The sequence below is a fragment of the Littorina saxatilis genome, linkage group LG15 (genome assembly GCF_037325665.1).
Source record: "Littorina saxatilis isolate snail1 linkage group LG15, US_GU_Lsax_2.0, whole genome shotgun sequence".
Classification (NCBI taxonomy): Eukaryota; Metazoa; Mollusca; class Gastropoda; order Littorinimorpha; family Littorinidae; genus Littorina; species Littorina saxatilis.
Genome location: NC_090259.1, coordinates 4,451,419 through 4,475,283, shown reverse-complemented (window position 1 = coordinate 4,475,283; position 23,865 = coordinate 4,451,419). Strand labels below are relative to the sequence as shown.

Here is a 23,865-nt window from a genome sequence, read left to right as displayed (position 1 = left end):
TGGGGCGGAAAACAAAAATCTGGGGCCCACTCTCAGTATTCACGTGCGGCAATGGCCAATGCATTGTCTGTTTTTCTTCATCGTACTGAAGCCAGGGAAATTCTTTCAACCATTTGACATTGAAATTACGACAGCGCTGCACGCTTTTGGCTGCATCGGTCTCCTTTTTTCGTTTCTCTCCACCCTGTTCTTCATCTTCATTTCCATGTCTTTTTACACCAGGGATGTGTCGCCACATTTTGCGTTTGGCATTTGAAGGCGATACTTATCTCTCATGCTAAAGAGCACAATCTGGGAGTTATTTCCCTTGCGGCATTGTCCTTCGACGATTTCAATGGTTTTTTTTCTTGACTGTGGCATTGATCGTAACGCAAATTTCAGTGACGACTTTGACTGGCGATTTTTAGTGATTGGCTCTGGCATTGGAATTTTCGGTTTGTCATTGTCAGTTGGAATTTATCCTGGGGCGGAGTGGGCCCCAAGCTTCGGCAATGTTTGGGGCGGAACACAAAACTCTGGGGCGTTCCGCCCCCCGCCCCCGCTAGTGTCGAACCCTGCAGACAGAGAGATACGGACAGACAAACAGAGAGACAGACAGTCTCTTGGAGACAAACAGGCAGGCAGACACTGTTCCGCCGCTTTGGTAATTATGGGTGTAGCAGAACCCGCGCCGTCGGCAGAGGGATAGTTACAATCACAACTACTCTTTAAAAGTATGGGTATGTGTGAACCCGCGCCATCGGTAGAGTTTATGTAAATTATCATAATCAATTAATTCTGATGTTTTGTCATGTACACACTAAAAATTTGCAGACAGAGAGCAAATTAGGTGTGTGAGAGATACTTAAAATTTCAAAACGATACCTTTAATGGTTCCAGAGTTACAATGATTTTAGTGTGTCTCTGGGTACAGGTGAACCCAGGAAGCACGGCAAAGGTTAATGCCAGGTTTTTGTACACAAGAACAGTGACGTGGACGCTCCCGAGATTAAAAGTTTTGTCCACACCCAAAACTGTCGCTTGTGCGACAACAGAAGCGTCGTAGATCACTGATTTGTTTTTCTGTGTACAAAACTATGCACGGCACTTTGCCACGTTGGCGAACAACCAGTTTAATGAAAGGTAAGACATGTTGTAGTTCTTCGACACCAGCTACTTGGTCAGAGAAATTGTCGTTGTGTGCATGGGGTTGATTTTCTTTTCTCATCCTAGCCTTCGCGTTATATATGCAGCGTTTATTTCTCGGTCCTTCAAAGACCTCCGTGTCACTTTCAGAATTGCCTGCATACACTTCAGATGGTCGTTTGCTAAAAAAAACAGTCTTTATTTTATGCATCTGTTTGGGGTGAATTCTAACGTAAGGGCCTTTGTACTCATGGACAGCTATTGTTGGTACATTACCTGACAGCCATGATACCCGCTTCTTGTATGTCTTGTGTTTTACGTAGTATCTGTGTAGTGTGACTACTGTTTCTGGTGCTGGTTGGGGTACAAGGGGGATATACTCTCTCTTCTTCTGCACTGTCTTTTCACGACAATACATGCCATTTTTGAATCTCACGTGCTTTAAAGTACCATCAGTTTGCACACAAACACTTTTGCTGGTTGGGCCACTACCCCAAGCACCTCTGTCATCGACAAATTGAGAAGGTTTGTTTTGGGCCCTCCTGGTCACATTCTCTGCATTATGACAATGAAGAAGACATTTTCTTTCGGACCAGGGGGGACGTTTTCAACTCTGTCTGACATTGCCGTGTTCTGGAGTACATGAATCAACTTTGCAATTTAAAGAAATTTGCCATTTGGCAAAGCATTCATGTGATTGGGCATTACCGTGTTTTCATGGAAATCATCATCATCATCATCATCATCATCCTTTAGCACAACATTCATGGAATTGGGCATTACATTGTTTTCATGGAAATCATCATCATCATCATCATCATCATCATCATCATCATCATCATCCTCCTTTGGCACAACATTCATGGATTACTACTTGATAATCTGAATCGATAACTACGAAAATTGTTAGAGCTCCAAATGTTCCAAAAGTTCGTTTTTATCATGTTTCATTTCGCTACATTTCGCTACTTTTCGCTACATTTCGCTACTTTTCGCTACTTTTCGCTACATTTCGCTACATTTCGGAAAAAATCACTACCCAAAAATGAAACTTTGCACAAAATATCTACATACTAAGTGAAGTCGCATGCCGAAAATCTTTTTTCCGAAAAATGCTTCTTGTTTTTTATATTGAATAAAATCTACTTCGGATAACCTTTTGCACCTGTGAAAACCGCGCCCACGTGATCATTTGCCTCGTGACGTCAGCGTATGTAGTCAACAATGGCGGCGCATATCTCGGATAGTGTTAGTTCTGAACCAAAACGAAGAAAAACTTCCAATGGCCTATATTGTGCGGTCGGGCGATGCACAAATAAACAAGCCGATGGCTACACCTTGCACCGCTTCCCGAAAAAAAACCCAGTACGTTTCGTGCAAGAGAAAAGAGTAAACTTTGGCCCAAAGTGTGGGACACCGACTTCGTCGTCTGCGATTTGCCATGAACATTTCGAAGGTGACTGCTACCCTCCACGTGAGGCATTGATGAGAAGTTTCGGAATTAAAACAATAAGGACTCTAAAGCCTGGTTCAGTCCCAACCATCCATCGGGGATGTCACACGCTAAACACACAGATGAAGCGCGGTGCGTGTTTTCACATAAATAGCGGTCAGTGTCAGTTTGACCCGTCCAGCTATCGCCCTGTGTTTGGGTTTGTAAACAACACGGCTGGCAGTGCTCACTGGTACGGTCAGTGTCAGCTTGACCCGTCCCGCTACCGAGCTGTGTTTGTGTTCTATTTGTCGCATTATTATTATATTTTTTTAATTTATTTATTTTGTTGGTAAATTAGTATTCGTTTTAAATAAATACATTCAGGTGTGCATTATTTGGCCAAGTGTGTGTGTGCTCGAATAATGTCAAATTTGTGACATACTATGATCAATACTTGAATGCTTAATGTGTGTGTACTTTGAGCAAGTCTTTACAAGAACTGACTTTCAGTGGTAAATTAACTGTTAGCTACACATAGCTTTGTGGACTAATGATTGTGCTTTTCGTTATCTGAGAGGATGGGTGAATGTGCCTGTGAATGTTTATGTGTTGGTTATTGTTTACTTGAGACAGGATGGAAAGTAAATTTAACTTGGAGAAAAGAGTAAGTTGTTGAGTTTATTGGAAAAGTAAGTTGTGTACCCTAGAATTTGTTCTTATGTTGACAAAACAGTTTAAAAAAGAGCACACCTGACTCTGCAAGTGATAACTTATAACTACTTGTTTCAATGACTTTGAGATATGAGTGAGGTGAGACACCACCACACAATCCACATGTGAAATATATCTGACCGCTTTCGCTATCTCATGGTGAGGCAAAAAAAAAAATTGTCTGTTTCTGGTAACATGGCTAAAAAAAATAGGGTCGGTAGGTCAGGATTTTTTTTTATTTTTTTTATATATTTTTTTTTTACCCCAAATGTAGACCAATAAAACTAACTTTAAAAATCGCGCAAAGAGACTGGATTCACTATACACAGAGACAAGACACTCAACACATTTACAAATCGTCAGCGGACTTTCGTTTTCACACGTTTTTGTTGTTCATTTTCTCACCCTGTCCTTTACCACCAAAAAATTTTTTTTAAATTTTGAGTTTGGAAAAAAAAAGTTTAGGGTCAGCGCCGAAATTTAGGGTCGGTCGGGTGACCAGAAACAGACAATTTTTTTTTTGGCCTGACACAAAAACAAAGGTGGATGTGACAATGGCAGTATTAACTTGTTTTTATTAGTTAAATTCGTATACACATTTGAAAATCATAAAAAGCTGTGAACACTTCCCACCCACCCCCATGCTCCTTGCACACAAAAATATACCAACTACACTATGCATGTTACAAACTACATGATTTTACTGTTGCACTTCTGTATCTTAAATATAAATAAATAAACACACTTTTTCAAATCAATGTGTGGCACAAGCTGAACCAACTACAAACACACATCAAAATAGTTTTCTCGTCAATGTAATAATAATATTTATTTTCTCGTCAGTGTAATAATATTTAATCACAATGACAATGTATTATCAATAAAATTGGAACACATAAGGATGCAAAAATGGGCTGATGCTGTCATATAATCTAATATTACTCTGGGTCCCTATAACCCACGTACTGCCCATCTGCACTAGGAAACTGTTCTCTAATTCTTGCAACCGCACAAGCTGGTAAGGTGACCCTGATGTCTCTCCCCAGCCATTTCCAGACCCACCGCACAAGCATGCGGTAAGCTACATACCGATACCGCCTGGAAAGAAAAACAAGCATACAGTATTAATGACAGTATCAATCAATCAATCAATATGAGGCTTATATCGCGCGTATTCCGTGGGTACAGTTCTAAGCGCAGGGATTTAAAAAAAAAATTTTTATGCAATTTATATCGCGCACATATTCAAGGCGCAGGGATTTATTTATGCCGTGTGAGATGGAATTTTTTGTACACAATACATCACGCATTCACATCGGCCAGCAGATCGCAGCCATTTCGGCGCATATCCTACTTTTCACGGCCTATTATTCCAAGTCACACGGGTATTTTGGTGGACATTTTTATCTATGCCGATACAATTTTGCCAGGAAAGACCCTTTTGTCAATCGTGGGATCTTTAACGTGCACACCCCAATGTAGTGTACACAAAGGGACCTCGGTTTTTCATCTCATCCGAAAGACATATAACGTGCGCCACACACAAGACCCTTTTGTCAATGGTGGGATCTTTAACGTGCACACCCCAATGTAGTGTACACGAAGGGACCTCGGCGTTTCGTCTCATCCGAAAGACTAGCACCCACCACCTAGGTTAGGAAAGGGGGGAGAAAATTGCTAACGCCCTGACCCAGGGTCGAACTCGCAACCTCTCGCTTCCGAGCGCAAGTGCGTTACCACTCGGCCACCCAGTCCACAGTACAATCAGGATACTTGAAAACATTCCCCATATTGCTTTGCTCAGAATTAGCACATGCGAATAAATGAATTGTCTTGAAATAAAAATGAATATCTGACAATTAATTTTCATTTTTTTATTTTATTGTTATTTGTTTTTGCACATCTATGACATAAACCTATTTATACTAGTATAATTTATAGTATCATGATTACAATTCTAAAAAAAAAATAACTTACTCATTAGCATCCTGTATAGCCCTCCCATACTGCTGGTTGTACCAGTGATAGCATGTCTCCAAGACATAGTGGTCCAAGCACACTGATCTGAAGCCAGGGTGGTCAGTGATGCAGCCCACCCCTGTGCTTACTGTCAGTGATTCCATTTCTGGAATTTCTTGACAACAGCGGCATTCTCGGATTGAGCCCATGCCTGCACAGTTTGCGCACTGACACCTGCACACACAAAATTTGATACAAGTTTAGTTCAAATTCTCTGCAGTCTACAAACTCACACAAAAAAAATTGATCTACTAAGGCAGTAAAACAACTGAAATGGACAAATTCACAACCAATGGTAGTGAGCATTATGTCTAGACAAAACCATAATAAATTGTTATTCCATTGGAACATTGGTATATTCATACGTGTACTGATTTGGCTAGTTTTAGTTTTGGGGACTGCTACTAGCAATGATTGAGTGGGCATACTGACTACTCAGTAGGATGATGTTTTGACTAAAATTATAATCAGGAATGCGCATCACTTTCTGGCATGCATGAATTGCATCAAGGGTAAAAGAAGACATCGCACAAACTTTACAAATTACTGACTGCAAAACAAGCTCTACCAGAATCGATTCTATAATAGGAATATATACGAGGAAGAGTCTCACAATCACTGAATCAGTGGTAGTTTCTTACCAGTTGGTGGACATCAAACGATCGAGAGACTCGCTAAAATCGTCTCTGTCGGGTGTTTCCTCAACCTCAGCATCGGACAGCTCAGGTTCAAACTGGTATGGTTGAAGATCGTGTTCATTCAAAACCTCAAAATCACTACTGTAGCACGATAGTTCCAGTGAAGAAACGCTGCTTGTTTCACTGTTTTCTTCATGGTCTGCCATGCCGCTGCTGACGTCACTTCGAGGGGAGATCAGCCATGGCTGCGTTTTAGATTCTTACTTCCCTTACCCTTAATTGCAGGTATGAAAACCCACTTTCATTGATCGATATCTATTAAACCAAAGGACTTTGCTTGCCAATATTTTGCATCTGGTACTATTTAGTAATGTTCTCTCCGCAGAATTTTTTTGACCGAGCAATGTGGTTGACCTTTAAGGGGTACAAGTACAGGCAAAGGTCACAAAACAACACTGAACTTCTAAATTAAAATAGGTGCAAATATCTTTGCGAAACCACAGAATAGCACAAAAACACGCACAAACTGGTAGAGTCCAACATTTTCTGCAAAAGATCATTGTTGCAGAACATCTGTACAGATAGTATAAAAGGTTGACTTCAAGTAGGTAAATCTGTAGCATTCAAAGTGAAAGGTACATTCTGGAATTGGGAAAACTATACAGCATAGGACAAAAAAAAGAATAAAACAAGCACACAAAAATGAGAAGAAAACGAGTAGCAAAGAATATTTATAAAGAAAAAAAAACTGCAGTAAAAGTCACAATGGAGACATGTTGCGCAGAACCTTTGGACACTCACCTAAATATTATTTACAAAAACAAACGAAAATAAAGAACGAAAAACAACAAAACAAAGCACACACAAAAATCTGTCAGTATCATAAATACGTCTTTTACCTGAAGCAAAATTAAAAGTTAAACGAAGAGAACAAACAAATCAACATCTCAGCAATCGATCACTGTAACACGTCAAAAAATAGCAATCACAAGATATGCTTAGACTGTAAAAGTGCAATACAAGCAATACAAAATATGCCTGAGTTCCATTGTGTTTAACAAAAAACACACACAAAAACGCAAAAACAACATAGACATAATTCTAAATCATTGTACGATACCAAACATTTTCTACATTTGATCACACTCTTGTGTGATGTACAATTGCTCAACAACAGACATGAGAGTCGTGTTGCCTACGCAATACGATACTGTTGCACAGTCCAAAACAAGGTGCACAACATGCTTATAATACTTTAAAATATTATAAGATGTTTGATGGGTTGTTGACAGACCAGCTTTTTTTGTCGTCCGAGGGGGAGCATATCGTCTTTTGTTTCATATTTATTGACCAAGGCCGAAGGCCGCGGTCAATAAATATGAAACAAAAGTCGATATGCCCTCCGAGGACCGACAAAAAAAGCTTGTCTGACAACAACCCATCAAACATCGTTTTTGTCATCATTTTGGTAGCGCGAAAATAATTGCATCATCAACAGAGGGAGCCATGAGTTGAAACGCGAGTTTGGTTTTGAAAATACCGTTTTTGGGGCCCCACCACGCTGTTGCAATCACTGAAGGCAGGCTCGAGAGTAAAGGCGCTACAAGTGCAAGTGAAAGCGAGTCAAGGAGATCTGTGTATTAATTTGATGACATGTTGAGACAAGTATGTCAGGTTTGAGGAAGAAAAGTTCTGTAGGTTCCGACTAACTGAATGGTGTGTGAATCCAGCAGTACGCGTCTTCGACTTTGGGCCGACAGCGGCGTTTCATTGCAAAGAATGACCTACATTTTGCATTTGCTTGCGATGGGATTGCCCCGCTGTTTCGAAGAGTTGCTTGTTTGCGGCACTGTCTCGGTTCGTGACATCTCTTAGCAGATATGTGGATTAAACGTGCGACGAATCGAGAGCAAGGAATAGCAGAAAGCAAAGATGAGCGAGTCGCTTTTCTCTTGTTTTCCCTCTTACCTGTGAGCCAATGAACCCCCGAGTGTTTCTATTGGGTTTGGTTTTGAATATCCATGTAACCTGCTTTCTGTAACTAACTGGGCATTTATTCCCCGGGGAACATGACATTTATTTCCCAGATGCTTGTGAATGAAAACTCGTGAAAATGATGACAATGATATTTATTGAGCAATATATAAAAACATTGACTGCATCATTTAAAGTTAGGCATTCAACTTCCAATTGGGTGAAGTACTAACAGCTCTTTTAAAACATCGGCTAACACTAAACCAAACAACACACGCAGATCTGTTCAGCCAAACAAACCTGCACAATTGGTCCACAAAGGAAATATGAAAGGTACATTCATTGCATTCAAAGTAAAATGTAACATGTATCTCATTACGGAATTATTGTGACATCATACACAGCAAAGGGCAACGATTCCAGTAACAGTGGGTAATTCATCAAACCAACTGAATAATTTGCAAGGTTTCTCAAGGGAAACCACAAATTAAGTATTGACTTATACACTAAATATATAAATGAAAGAAATTTAACTTACAATAACTGGTAAGAAACAAGAGGCGAAGCCATCAAGGCTCACGTAATAAATCGACAAACAGTAACACAAACTCAATCACACACACACACACACACACACACACACACACACACACACACACACACACACACACACACACACACACACACACACACACACACACACAGAAAGAGAAAGAGCATAGGTGAAACTGTGCAAGAAAGCGAGACACTAGATCTAGATCTGTCTGTCTGCATGTAGCCTACTTACAAGGACACGACTGCCAACTAGTCTCGGCGCGCTCAAAATAATAATGACCGAGACTGTCAGTACTTCCTTCGCGTGACGTCTAACCCTCTTACGTCATAATGTGACGTCAATGTAATGTGACGTCTTCAAATGTTAGAGTTTCTACCACAGACATACACACGCACAGACGCACGCACGCACGCACGCACAGACAGACAAAGTTACGATCGCATAGGCTACACTTACGTGAGCCAAAAATACTAAAATCAACACGGCATTTCCAAAATGAACACTACCAAGAAAAACACAACCTTTAATAAAAGTCACATTGGAAACAATGTGGCAAGAAACCAAACCATTATGTACACTGTAAAGGGCAAATAATCCAGCATTGACAACCTTTAACACAAATTCACGAGAACCATTACAAGTCAAAGTCACTGCGTTACACACAAACTTTTCATAAGAAGAATTCAAATAATAGTTTTATATCACAAACACCTTCACAAGTCGTCTAGACATAATGCATGAGACTGAGGTAATCACAAAATTTAAAGTTAATCATGAAATGTTTTGGCCTGTGTTTCTCACTTTATACTACTACTACTACTACTACTACTGAAATGTTTTGGCCTGTGTTTCTCACTTTATACTACTACTACTATTACTACTACTAATGTTACCACTACTACTACTAATGGAATTGTATGGCGAAAATCCTCAGATATTTCGAAGTAACCTATAAAAGTAATACAAATTCACAAATAAACTAATACACAACCATATATACATGATGATTTTTTTAAGGCACCAGTGTGTGAGGTAGGGTGAAGGACTTTGCAGAGACCAGTACAGTAACGGCAGACCGTGCTCTCTGTCCACCGCGCTGACCACTTGTTGCATGTAATTGTGGCCTGAAGTCGTCAAAGTCTTGCAGGAAGCCAGGAGATCAAGGAGGGATGCTGGCACAATTCTGACAGCTCCCCACCCACAATCATCGTGTACATGCTCTGCACCTGTCGTTCTTCCCCTGTGGAACCAATTGGACTTTATTATAAAAGTGCGTTCTTCCCCTGTGGAACCAATTGGACTTTATTACAGTAGAACCCCTCTCTAGCGACCTTGAAAATGTTGACAAAAATCGGTCCTTATGGAGGGGGGTCCTTACAGAGGGAGGGGGCGGGGCCACAAAGAAAGTCACCTCAGATTTTCTTTAAAAAAGAAAACAGAGAAGGTTGAGTTGCTGACGACCGTTTCCTCAAGCAAACTGCTTCGATTTCATGTTTGACATTGTCGATGGTGTCCACCAGTTCTGGTGCATGTTTCAATGCAAAAAGAGTTAGTTTCTGAGCAAGCATTTCTTTACAGCAGTCCCTGCAATGATGAAGGCCCTCCGAGAAAGAGAGTGAAAAATCGGCCACCGTTCTCAGCATCGCGTATCTGTGTGTAACCTCTTTTGAAAAGATACTCTTGTTTCCCTGCAGCCTTGACCAGTGAGTCGGTTACCTAATCTGTGAACCCTTCAGTTGTGTTGCTTTGTCAAAAGTTAGACACAGTCAACTAGTTTTGCTCTGAGTGAACAGTGCAGCTGGCGACACCTCTCTGGCCACAGCACCAAACAGTACATGGCTGGGGGGAGAGAGAGAGAGAGGGGGGGGGGGGGGGTAGCTGGCTAAACTCAGTGGGGTGTCCCGCGGTGTCACTGAAGTCAGCAGGAAGAGCATTGGAGAGAAATAGAGAGGTGTACTCTTCCAAACATCAGTTGTCAGCGCTTAGGGTAGTCAGTGAGGGAGAGTGATAGCGGTTTGTGTACAGTCCGACTGAAGAGTGAAAAGTCACTGCCACAAGATCGGCATGCAGTCAATAAAGCCAGACAAGAAGAATGATTATGACATGCGGCTCTATCTGCTGGTTTTTTATTCAAACTGGTTTTCAACGCTTATTCTCACAAAGCATCTGCACACCTGCCTCTGTGCTGTGTTTGTGTGGCTGCTTTTGTATGATGTCAGTGCATGGTGAGTGCGTTCACTGCCTTGTCACCACTTCCCCACCTTTTTCAGAATGTTTTCTTGGAGTTGGATAATTCTTTGAATTTGCGATTTTCCAACATCAAGACTTTTTGCAATCGCGATGGCAGTTTCTCCCTTTTTGTGTCTGTTCACAACATTCACTCGATTCTCGAGAGTTAAATATTTTCTTTTCTTTGTAGACGCCATGTCGATCTCCACTGCTCTTCTGTCCAAAGACTGTCTATTCTGACTGAATTGAACGGTGTGTGTTGGTCACGTGAGTTTGTTTTCTCGATGATTGGTTTGTGATGTTTACTCAGCCCACCCAACCATCACACCTCTCAGCGGTTAATTAGTGCCTTTGCTTTCGCAAGACGGTTATAACCGGTTTGTCAGTGATGCGTTACGCTGACTGAGTCTTGGCTTTGTCTGACAAAGTCGTTACACAAGCTGTTAGGTCGGTCCTTAGACGTTAGAGCGGGGTGGTCGCTACACTGGTGACAACTATATAAGGAAACACATCGGTTAAAAAAAAAAGGGTCGTTGTGGCGGGGTAGTCCTTAGAGAGGGGGGTCGTTGTGAGGGGTTCTACTGTATAGAAGTGCGTTCTTCCCCTGTGGAACCAATTGGACTTTATTATAAAAGTGCGTTCTTAACTAAAGTTAATTGATAACAAATATTGTTTACTGTTTTCTCTTTAAAATGGTTATCTGTTATAGTTTGAATCTGCAGGCTAGAGAGATTCAACGGGATACCCACAACGCTGATGGAAACGAGCCTGTAAGATTCAAAACGAGAACATGTGTTTATGGAACCATCCACACTTGTTGTTTTCTAGCTATTGAATGATTCTTCAGTAAAAACTCCTTATGGGTTGATGCAGATCAAAGTATAACAACGTAATTATGCAAAAAAACGTTATAAAAGGTACTACTCACAGAAAACAAAACAGCAAGCACAACGGCAGCAACAAACAAACCAGATAGCTGTTGGATGCACTTTACCTTTACTGGCTGCTGTTGAGGATGTCTTTTCATCTAGGTCAACTTCTTTCTCTGTAAGTCCCTTCACTAATAAAGGTGAACTTTCTGTTTGTCTTTTACAATGCAGCTTCAGTTGAACCTTGAAGCAGTCTGTAAAGTAGTTCTTCAATGTTCTGCAAAGAGTGTATAACGTAAGTAACCTGAGTCACAAAGGCGTGCAATTTGACAAAATTCGTCAAGAATCTAATGGTTTAATGGAAAGAGAGTGAAGAACTGAACTGCACTTTATCTGACAAGGATGAAGCATTATGGCTAGGCCTTTTCTTACAATCTGTCATCGGGACGCACAAACACATAGTAAAGCAAATCTAAAAATATAAAGTGGGGGAAAACAAGATGATCCAAAATAGAAAATGCACAGAATGCAGTTAACTATAGAAGTAACTAAAAATCATAGCGCAATAAATTACATAGACTTAAAATGGCTTTAAACACATTTTTAAAACATTCTAATAACTTTAGACGCTTAAATGGTGACTGCAGTGAGTTCCAAATTGGTCTTTCAAAAATGTATGCTTGGGATTGGTGGGATTAGTTTGACAGATCCATATCTGTCTCTCTTGAATAGTGATGTAATGTCATTCGGTACTTTTCTGTACTACAATTTATGCATTAAAACGGCTTCGTTTAACTTCAAACGCTTCTTCAGTAGGAAACAATTAAGCATGTTTATTTCTGTTGAGGCATTTTCCTTTATGATGAGTTTAGTCAAACGACTATAGTTTATAGAATAACGATCTATAGTTTCTTCATGTGGACTTCACTGCTGCCATCCCAGAACGTCGAAACATAATTAATGTGATGATGGTGATGATGATGGAACTTTATTTTTCAAGGATAGAGGTTTAAGGCGACGCCTTTTCTTACAACCGGTCCTTACTTCTAATACAAATGTCTAATAAATGATAAACAAGTAAAACAACATGACAAATAAACAAATTAAACGAACGAACCAGCAAACAATCGACAAGTAAGCAAACAATCAAATAAACACAAACAACAAAATGACAAAGTAAGCAACATACAAATCGAAAGCGAAACATGCAACATGTTAATTGAGGTTACACATGTAAAGTGATCGACGGCAACATTCACACGATACCAACGTTTACACTAATGCTTACAATGATTATATGGTGTAAATGATGATGATGATGATGATGATGATGATGATGATGATGATGATGATGATGATGATGTTGATGATGATGATGGAAAATCGCAACATAAATTCCACATAATACATGTAATAAAGAACATATTTTTTGTAATTCATAAAGCTTTGCCAATTGTTGACAGGTACTTGCACATGTTAGGACTAGTATAGCCATCTAGGTAGACATATAATGATTATGCAGAGCTTGTTTAAAACTCTTTAATGAGGTTAATGATCTTATTACAGACGGAATGGAGTTCCACACCATAGAGCCAGAGAAGGCTTGACTAGGTGGTAGAAAATGTGAGATAACATGAGCATGTCGAAACATTTCTGGAGTCTTTCTGTCCGTAAATTGTTTCAACTAGGAAAGTAGAAAAACGTTCCTGGCTACTGTCTGTTAAATATTCCGTAATTGTGCCTGCCACTTGAATTCACAATCAATTATTACCCCTCAAACACGGTGTTGTTGAACTTGCTCAATTAATGTTGTACCCAAAGTAAGATTCAATTCAAGCGGGGAGAAGATTGGGCGCGCGCGACCGAGAGAGAGAGAGAGAGAGAGACAGACAGAGAGAGAGACAGACAGACAGACAGAGACAGAGAGAGAGAGAGAGAGGGAAGAGAGAGAGGGGGTGAGAGAGAGGGGTGAGAGAGAGAGAGAGGGAGAAATTGAGAGAGAGAGAGAGAGAGAGAGAGAGAGAGAGAGAGAGAGAGAGAGAGAGAGAGAGAGAGAGAGAGAAAGAGAGAGAGAGAGGGAGAAATGATCAAGAAGAAATAAATAAAGATACTTGAAATCACTATTTTGTTATGGAAGAACTCATGATCCTAAAGGACAGCCAAAGAACATGATCAGGCAACTGTCTCTTTTTACCAACCCGTACTTGCTAATACACAAAGATCGTTTGTAATGGTGTTACATACCTAGATTCAAGAACGAATGTTTTTATGATTACCTTAGACAAAGTTGCACCCTCTGGTTCTGGATAAAAACCTCAACTTCAGTTGTAAAACTGAGTCGTTTTGCTGCTTCCAGTTTTGCTACCAGCTTCTTGTCTTCGAGGTTTGAAGAACTGATGATTGGGGGACTTCCGCTTTTATGAAGTAATTCTATCTGCAGTGATACTTCTTTTCGCCATTCCTTGTTCATGAGAAAGAGCCACATCTGTGTGGAAAAGAATGTAGTTGATATAATTACTGCTTCAGGATAGTGATTAAAAGCATAACATTAGACCACTTACTTCCCTATGTTTAGCAGATATCAAAAACAGCGATCTGCATCATCAGATATCAAAAACAGCGATCTGCATCATCAGATATCAAAAACAGCGATCTGCATCATCAGATATCAAAAACAGCGATCTGCATCATCAGATATCAAAAACAGCGATCTGCATCATCAGATATCAAAAACAGCGATCTGCATCATCAGATATCAAAAACAGCGATCTGCATCATTTGTTTAAGATTCTCACTCTGCTCCAGTTTTTACATTTAGTTAAGTTATGACTAAATATTTTAACATAGACGGGGAATCGAGATAGGGTCTTGGTGTATGTGTGTATGTATGTATGTATGAGTGTGCGTGTGTTTGCGTATGTATAGATTGAGTCATTCCGAGAAAACTACTAACCCGATTTTTATTAAACTTCACATGAGATATCCTGGGTATGATATCCCCAGACTAGTTTGTCCTTTCTTCGATAAATGTATTTGATGACGTCATATCCGGCTTTTTGTGAAAGTTGAGGCCCTCACCCTTAGTTTTTCATCAAATAGCTTACCATTTTAATTAAGTAATCGATACAGCAGATTAATCATTCGTTTTGATCAGAGACATAGTCTCTAGTTTTTATGAATGAGTTTTTTTAATTAAAACAATCACGAGAACTCTCTCGCTTAGCCTTAAATCTTTATCCTTGTAAAATAAAGTTATCTCTCTCTTAGTTTCTTTTTGGCCTGTTGGCAAGTCCTTTCTCACATGTTGAAATAATAGAAAACTGTTGATAACACATGGTACCCGTCATTTACAGGTTAGCTCAGTCCAGTGCTTGTTTTAAATATAAGGCTGCATAAGCAAATCTGTGAGGTTAATCACCCCAGGTGTTGACGGGACAGTGGAGTAGCGGTTATCCTAAAGGGGGAGTGAGAGCAAGGGCAGCTGATGACGGTGCCATTTGATGTCTGATTTGATCGCGGGGATGCATCCGCCGTAGTTTGGGGAGGGGGGGGGGGGGTGGGAGGGGGTTGGGGAGGGTAGCAGCTGATTTTGCCGGGAAGCGTCGTTTTCTATCCATGGCACAATGGGTCAAAAATCCCAAAAATAAGGCCTTAAAAAATAAGCCCTTATTTTCAAAATAAGGCCTTATTTTTGGAAGTAAGCCCTTATTTTCAAGAGATAAGGCCTTATTTTCAAGAAATAAGGCCTTATATTCAAGAAATAAGGCCTTATTTTGAAAATAAGGTCTTATATCTCTATAGTCATAAAAAATGAGGGTGTAAAGAAATAAGGCTTTATCTATTTTAAGACCTTAATAACCTTAGGAAAATAAGGCCTTCAGACAAATAAGCCCTCAACTAAATAAGGCCTTAAACAAATAAGACCTTATTTTTCTGCGCATCACTACTGCTCACCCTAATAGCAACACACAATAACTTAATGTCACATATAGATGACAACTCACACACACATACACTCATACGCATGCGCACACTCACGAACGCACAAATGCGGGTGAGTGCGAAAAAAGAGATAATAAATGGAACAAGAAAAAACATTTCCAAACGATAAACATTATGACACATTATAATCGGTTGTCGCACCTGGACTCTCCTGTACACCTGTACCTACCCTAACACATTCGCAAACACACACACACACACACACACACGCACTCAAACACACAAACGTAGACACAAAGATACGTAAAGACATTAGGCAAAAAAAAAAAAAAATAGGTGTGGTTACGGTAACATAGCCAAAAAAAATAGGGTAGGTAGGTAGGCAATCACTTTTTTTTTTTTAACTTTTTTTTCTAATGTGTACAAATTAAACCTACGTTAGTACGTACTTTCCGGGTGACAAGGCGCTTTGTTATCTAAGAGCACCCCCTTCTTTAAAAAAAAAAAATTGTAATCCAGTCACCCATTGGATGCAGGGGGCCAATAGGGCGCACCAAAATGACCCAGTTTTTGCCATGACAGGTGGGTTCCCCTGTCATATCTGAGAGAGGAAACACTTCCTGCATCGGGGTCAGTGACCGGTCAGTGACCAAAGGCATTGTGATAGCTGGGTGGCCTTGTTAAAAGACACGACCTTCTTCCCAGGGGTCAATGACCCAGTTTTTGCCATGAGAGGTGGTTCCCCTGTCATATCTGAGAGAGGAAACACTTCCTGCATCGGGGTTAGTGACCGGTCAGTGACCGAGTTTGTTTGTTTGTTTATTTGTTGCTTAACGTCCAGCCGACTACGCAGAGCCATATCAGGACGAGGAAGGGGGGGATGAAGGGGGCCACTTGTCAAGCGATTCCTGTTTACAAATGCACTAACCCATTACTTGTGTCCCAGCAGGCTTTAGTAAAACTAAATTAATACCTACTGGAAGATTACCAGTTTCCAGTATGTTAAAATAGGCTTAACCTATCTACTGCTGGACTTACATCAGAACACTAACAGATTAAACTATACATGAATCGCGAGACAAGCGGCAAGAGAAGAGATTTTTGGAAAAAATACAGGTGAATGAGCAAGAAGGCAGAAAAAAGATAAGAATTCATGAAGAAAAAGAGAGCATGACAGGAAAGAGGAACCAAAAATCTATTTAACAGCAAACTAGAAAGCTCCTGCGGTTCCAAAAACAGGAGGGGCTTTTAATTTCATAACCGCAGTGCCCCACTGCGGGAAGTGACCGAGTTTAACTGAGTGGAAATCTGTGTGTGCGGCCAGAGAAGACTTGCCAACAGGCCAAAAAGAAACTAAGAGAGAGAGAACTTTATTTTAGAAGGATAAGCGAGAGAGTTCTCGTGATTGCTTTAATTAAAACACTCATTCATAAAAACTAGAGACTATGTTTTTGATCAAAACGAATGATTAATCTGTTGTATCATTCACTTGTCGGAAAGCTCGGCCTACGCGCATCTCTCAAATATGACCTTCTCTTGTCTACTGGCTCGGAAGATTTATTCTACTCCCAAAATAGCACTTCTTTGCACCTCTTATGACTCCTTCGTCCTCTAGAATCCCGTACCCATACCAAATACGAGCTGATTTGGTGAAATAAAGCACATTTCTTCTTGCGAAACCCATCGAACAGCCATTTCCGGTGCTCAATCGCCGACATTTTCAGCTTTGAAGGCTATTTACGGGCAAATATCAACCGCTCCCTGATTTTTTATGCATCGAGAAACAAAGTTAGTCATCGCTGAATCAGTAGCTTACCTTAAATCCCGACATAAATCAAACAATACCTAGAAAACTTGCCTTCAAACGTGTTAGGCGCGGCCTTCGGCTTTCGCTCGGCCTTAATCAGGTTATCCCCCGTGCACATACACTTTTCCTTCTTTTTTGACTGGTATCTGAACAGCAAACTCATAAAACTTTTCTTTCCACCCCAAAGGCGATGCTTGGAATTGACTATCGAAGCCCGGAAGAATTCATGCATCATCAACTTACCTCAAGCAATCGACTAAAAAGTTACAAAAGTTAATGATAATTGTATTTGCTGGGAGACCCATTTAATGCTGCGTCGCCCAAAACAAATAACGGTTTTGGGTGTGACGAACAAAATAACAGGGCCGGAGTGCTATGTAAATTATTAGCAATTCTTCCAAATCCATTAAAAAAAATATGACACTACCAGACTGCATACTCCCGCATATTGAGCCAGAATGTTTTGTTATGGCAAATCGATGTTGCAGTTCCGGGGCAAATGATCAAAATTTCTTTGTGAATTTGCGTTCAAATGTGTTTTTCCCATAATATAACAAGAAGAGCAAACGCTCGATCGAGTCACTTTCGCAGTTCTGAATATTATATGAGGCATCAGATGGACAGGGAGAAATTGCTATTCACAACACAATACAGATGTAAATAATTTGATGTAAAGAATAATCCTATAAAGTTTGAATCAAATCCGATGAATAGTTTCAGAGATATGATATTTCAATTTTTTTCCTTCAAGACATACCTGTGACCTTAAAAAAGGTCAAAGGTCACCAAAGCAGACGTCAAAGTGTAGAGGTCACTGGGAGTCACGTTCACATAAAATTTGAGCCCGGTCACTTTTATAGTTTCCGAGAAAAGCCCAACGTTAAGTTGTGTGTTGCCGAACAGAAAAGGCTAGTTATCTCCCTTGTTTTTCTGATAACGTTCGTAAAAGGCTACAGATGTAAATACTTTGATGTAAAGAATAATCCTACAAAGTTTCAATCACATCCGATGAACTTTGTCAAAGATATAAAATGTCTAATTTTTCCTTTGACGCTGACCTGTGACCTTGGAAAAGGTCAAAGGTCAACGAAACCATCGTTAAAGTGTAGAGGTCATTGGAGGTCACGACTAAACAAAATATGAGCCGGATCGCTTTGATAGTTTCCGAGAAAAGTCCAACGTTAAGGTGGTGTCTACGGACGGCCGGCCGGACGAACGGCCGGCCGGCCGGACAGACTAACACTGACCGATTACATAGAGTCACTTTTTCTCAAGTGACTCAAAAATGCACAGCTCGAAAATATGGCCAAGAACAAATCTACGGTACTTCGAAGAAAGAAGAATAACAACATTCTTGAACAATACGATTTGCAATTTACCGCGTGCGCTGTAAAATCTCCCTACCTTCAAAGCAGACGAAAAGCAGACATCTTCATTTTCTTCCAAGGGAGAAATCGTTGGTCATAAAGTCTGGCAAGACCCAAACATACTTCTGCACGCTTTCTTTTCTTGTCATATTCTGTTGCCTCGCAAAAATAAAATGTCATTGGTTTTCTCAGTCAAAACGACCGCAGAACACAGAACTGGGAAATGACACTGGTTGAAATACGAAAGATCTTCGATGACGCAAGTATAAAGGACCTCATGTGGTCACACCTATCTCGAGAACTAAGCGTCGCTCAGAACCAGCGCCCTTCCATTATTTGATACTTTTTTCTTCTTCTTCTTCGTACATGGGGTTAGACTCCCACGTTCACTCATGTCTTTAGCACGAGTGGATTGTTACGTGTATGACCGTTTTTAATTTTACCCCGCCATTTAATCTTCTTCTTCTTCTTCTTCTTGGCGTTCGCAGAGGTTACACAATCAGTCCAGCACTGGTGATAAATGTTGTCGTTTTCTCCAACTCCTGTCGACTGCCGTATAGTTTGGTCTGCAAGGGAGTTGGTGACGGCCACACTTCTTTTCGTTCCTCATCTAGTAAGGGACATCGCTGTAAGATGTGTTCCGCTGTTTGGTCTTCTTGACCGCAGGCACAGGTTGGTGATGGCGCCAGCTTGAACTTTCGGTTCATGCGAGCATTGAGCCTGTTGTGGCCAGTACGCAGCCTGATGAGGTTGACTTGCTGCTCTCTGGACATTGTGTGGTAGTCATCTCTGTTTGTCCTTGGCCTCATCAATGCCTTGATGATTGTCTTCTGCTCACTAAAGCTGACACTGTTTTCAGGTTGGTCTTCCACGGCTCCTTCTTTCGCCAGCTCATCTGCCCTTTCATTTCCTGGTATCCCACAGTGTGCTGGTATCCACTGGAGGACAACTCTTCTGGTTTGTCTGACCATCTGTAATGCTTTGGCCAGCTGTGGGAGTTTGTCGTTCTCTAGGGCCTGAAGGACTGAAAGGGCGTCCGAGAGGAAGACAACTTGGTAGCAAGGGTCTGCGGAGTCCTGAACCAAGGAGGCGGCCTGCATGAGAGCTTCTGCTTCTGCTTTATAGTTTGTGCAGTGTTTGCCAGTGGCAACGCTGGATGTAGCTGTATGTCCCCCAGGGAACTGGATGAGAATGCCTGCACCTCCATTGAGCACGGCGTTAGTTGCTGATCCATCGGTGTATACATGGATCCACGCCTCTTTTGGGTACTGTTCGTCGATCAGGGCTAAGGTGAGTGCCTGTCGAGCTGTGTCATTCTGATCTTCTCCTGAGGTAACATGTGGAACACTGGTGCAGATCTGGATGCCTGGTTTCTCTGTTGCCTTGGGGGTTTCCTCTTCTTCTTGAGTCAGAGGTAGAGTGTTCTGTGGGAGGACTTCCCTGTACTGTCGAGAAAGTCTCTTGCTCTCGTGTACAAAACTGCTCCGTTTGAGCCGGTTCTTGGTGAGGTTGCTCAGTCTGTGCTTCATGGGGTGGTCGGGTAGGCACTTGAGCTTCTCGGCCTGTACCATAGTCTTGGCTTCTCTTCTCTGACAGAGGGGTTGGATGGTGGTAAGCTTCTCCATTTCCTTGATGGGCGTGGATTTCATTGCACCAGTGATGAGTCGGAGGGCCTGGTTTTGCACACGGTCAAGGGTCTGCAGGTTTGTCTTGGCTGAGGTTGACCACGCTGTGGAGCCGTACTCGAGGTGGGGTCTGATTGTTCCCTGGTATACTGTCTTCAGTATCTTCTCGTTCACTCCCCAGGTGGTACCTGCCAGCTTCCTGAGTATGGCTAGCTTGCGCCGGGCCTTTGTCTCTGCCTGTGCAATGTGTGGTTTCCAGGTCTGCCGTCTATCAAAGGTGACACCAAGGTACGTTGCTTCTTCATCCTCTCTCAGAGGAGTTCCACCAAGCCTAATGGTTCCGGCTTTCTGCTTTGGCGACAGTGTGAATAGGGTGGTGGAGGATTTCTCCTTGTTGATGGAGATGCACCAATCTTCTGCCCATGCGTTCAGCCTATCTGCCGCTTGCTGCATTCTGTAGGTGGCAGTACTTGCGTGCTCCTCCTTGCACCAGATCACAAGGTCGTCTGCGTAGAGAGCAGCTTTGATCCCCTTGGGCATCTCAGACACCAGATCGTCGATGAAGAGAAGGAAGAGTGTGGGGGAGAGGACTCCGCCCTGAGGGACGCCATGACGAAGGAGGAACTTCTTGCTTTTGGTCTGGTCGACATTAACTCTTGCCCTGCGGTTATAGAGGTAAGAGCGAATCCACTGGTACATGTTGCTGGACACGCCTTTCCTCAGCAGTTTTACAAGGAGTCCATCTTTCCAGACCTTGTCAAAGGCCTTCTGAAGATCTATCCAGGTGACGAAGACCAGCTTCTGTTCCTGAAAGGCATCTTCAACTTCTTGCGCCAGGTAAGTGACCTGATCTTCAGTGCTGCGGAACTGTCGGAATCCAGCTTGTTCAGGGGCGAGGAGGTTCCTGGATTCCAGGTACCACCTGAGGCGCTCGTTCACAATTCTCTCCAGGGTCTTCACAACACAGCTGGTGAGGCTGATTGGGCGATAGCTGGTGGCCTTCTTTGGATCCTTCCCTTTTTTTAAGATGGGGATCATGATCGCTTCTCGCCAGAGTTGTGGTAGCGATCCTTCTTGCCAGCTGCTGTTGAAGACCTCGAGTAGCTTGTTCTCTGCTGCGCTACCAAGGTGGGTTAGCATGTCGTTGGTGATGCCGTCTGGGCCAGGGGACCTCTTCGCCTTTGACTTTTTCAGAGCTGAGTGCAGCTCGTGGAGTGTGAGTGGTTGACTCATGGCGTCCACTGTCGACTGTCTGGCAGGTCTCTCTCTTTTCTCTCTTCTTGCTTCTCTCTGTTTCTCGGGGCTAACATGGAGGTTGCTCTCAGCTGCATAGCTTTCAGCAAATTGGTTGGCAGCATGCTTTCCAGTTAGCACCTTCTCGTTCTCTTCTAATGTGATCTTTCCTCTGCTGGTGTTCTCATCATTCAACTGCTTGGTGAGCCTCCAGAGCTTTCTGCCATCCTTCTCAAGGTTCAGAGAGCTTGTTTTCTCTTGCCAGCTTCTCCGTCTTGCCTGTAGCTTCTTTTTGAGAAATTTGGCTTTGGCTTCCTGGAGGCGGATGTTGTTGTTTTGTGACGGGTTGACTTCTGCTTCCCTTCTGGCGTCTGCCAGATCATCATCCAGTTCCTGCAATTCATTGCTCCAGTAGGGCTTATAGTCTCTCCTGGCACCCCTGGGAATGGACTCATGCGCTGCTCTGAGGATGCTCATGTTGAAGTCCTTCGCCACCATGTTGATGTCTCGACCCTCGACTCTGATGTCTTTGGTGAGTTCGCTGGTGCGGTGTCTAAAGAGGAACCAGTTCGCTCTTTTGTAGTTCCACCGTGGGAAGGAAGCTTCAGTGCAGGACTCCATACCCAGGGTCAAAAAGACTGGCTGATGGTCACTTCCACCTAGCTGTTCTCCGACCTCTCTGCTGGTTAGCTGGTGCATGTCTTCCGTGCAGAAGGCTAGGTCAGGAGTTGATGTAGTGTGCCATCTTCTGGAGTAGAATGTAGGGCAGTCAAAGGGACTGTTCAAAAGGATGAGACCTTTGTCGTCCTGCCAGTTCTCCACCTCTTCTCCTCTCCGATCCAGGTGGTCATATCCCCAACTCTGTGAATGACTGTTGAAGTCACCCACCACGATGAAGTTGGAGGCCTTTGCGGGGATCGTGTCAAGGGCGAGGTGTCTATCATTGGGGCAGTAGAAGTTGACAAGATGGAATTCTGATGTCTTCGTCTGGATTCGAATCACCTGATATTCGGAGTCCTCCATGTGCGTTTCTATCAAACAGGCATTGATGTTGTTCCTGATGAGGGTCAGGATTCCTCCTTTGCTTCGGTCTGTTCTGTCGGACCTAAGGCATTGGTAGCCTCTCACTTTGAAGGACTTTTGGGGTGTCAGGTGCGTCTCCTGAATACAGCAGATGTTGATGTTCTTCTCATGCAGGATATGCTCCAACTCTGTCTTCTTGTTCAGGATACTTTCTGCGTTCCAGTGCATGACCTGAAAAGGTCGCTGCTGACTGGGTTTCTTCCTGGTTGTGGTGGTGCCAGTCACTTTCCTCCTGCGTCCCCTGGCGTGACAAGACGGACGGGAGGGACCTCCAGTAGTTGGGGCTGGGTCCCTTCGAGGCATGGGACCCGACGCTGCTCCACCCTGGGGGGTCCTCAATGGGCGAGCGCCATTTCCATCTGTGCTGGTTGATTGTGTCATCATTTGCGTAAGTGCGTGTACCTGTGGTTTGTTAGAATGCGCCGTTCCCCTATCCGCCACCCGGGGACGCGCTGGGTTGGGGGTGGTCGCCCCACTGAAAATCCCACACTGGGTTAAGAAAGATCAGCCTGTCCCAGCGCCATTTAATTAATCGATACAACCTCAACTAGTCTCGGGTAGTTTTGAGGGTCATTTTACAAGTAAGAAATATAGAAGGCCCATGAAATACCGAGACCATAAGTTATGTGAAGTGATGACGTCGATTGCTTGAGGTAAGCTGATGCATGAATTCTTCCGGCTACCTTAGTCAATTCCAAGCATCAACTTTGCTGTCCAGAGACCCGTCCAAAAAAAAAGGAAAAGTGTATGTGAAAGGGAAAAAAAACATTGGCAGAGTGAGAATCTTACTCAAATGAGGCAGAGTGTTGTTTTTGAGATCTGATAAACAAAGGGAAGTAAGCGCTCTGAATGCATACCACATGCAAGATAGCTAGAGTAAGGGAGAGTTATGCTGAACCTTTCTCCTGGCACTATTTACATCCCATACAGGGCCTCAGCAAAGTCTGTTTACAATGTGCGTGTTACGTGCATCTGAGCTTGAAAGTAGTCCGATCCTTTTATGTCATTGTTCTCAGATTCTATTGTAATCTGTGCATGCAAAACAATTTGGTTCACACTGCAAAACTCTGGAGAAACCACGCATCAGCAACACATGACGTATTTTGAAGATAAAAAAAATGCCATTTGTTTTCGAACATTTGACGTCACGTCCAAAGTCGCTCTTCTGGTAAAGGTGTTTGTGTGGCGCCAACTTTCAGATGACTAGCTGTCCTTCAACTCTAGTATCGATAAGTTTACGGTCGACCTGTCG

At 42.3% G+C, this 23,865-nt stretch overlaps 2 protein-coding genes across 2 annotated transcripts in view; both read right to left on the bottom strand.

Moving 5' to 3' along the window:
* Positions 1-23,865, bottom strand: part of LOC138948259 (uncharacterized) — a 486,513-nt gene that overhangs the window by 369,866 nt on the left and 92,782 nt on the right. The gene's annotated exons all lie outside the window — the stretch shown is intronic.
* On the bottom strand, positions 3,924-6,154 carry LOC138948262 (P2X purinoceptor 7-like). The gene is made up of 3 exons (XM_070319784.1): positions 5,932-6,154; positions 5,249-5,464; positions 3,924-4,369 (listed from the first exon to the last, which is right to left on the bottom strand). Exons 1-3 carry the CDS (start codon positions 6,132-6,134, stop codon positions 4,210-4,212), a joined length of 579 nt encoding a protein of 192 aa, XP_070175885.1. The 5' UTR covers positions 6,135-6,154; the 3' UTR covers positions 3,924-4,209.

What these genes read in the sequence shown, in the direction of transcription:
- LOC138948262 (XM_070319784.1), bottom strand. Translation starts at nt 6,134, where the DNA reads ATGGCAGACCATGAAGAAAACAGTGAAACAAGCAGCGTTTCTTCACTG. An exon ending in CGTTTGATGTCCACCAACTG is followed by an intron (nt 5,465 to 5,931) that starts GTAAGAAACTAC and finishes TTGTGTGTGCAG; the next exon opens with GTGTCAGTGCGCAAACTGTG. An exon ending in GCTATACAGGATGCTAATGA is followed by an intron (nt 4,370 to 5,248) that starts GTAAGTTATTTT and finishes TTTTCTTTCCAG; the next exon opens with GCGGTATCGGTATGTAGCTT.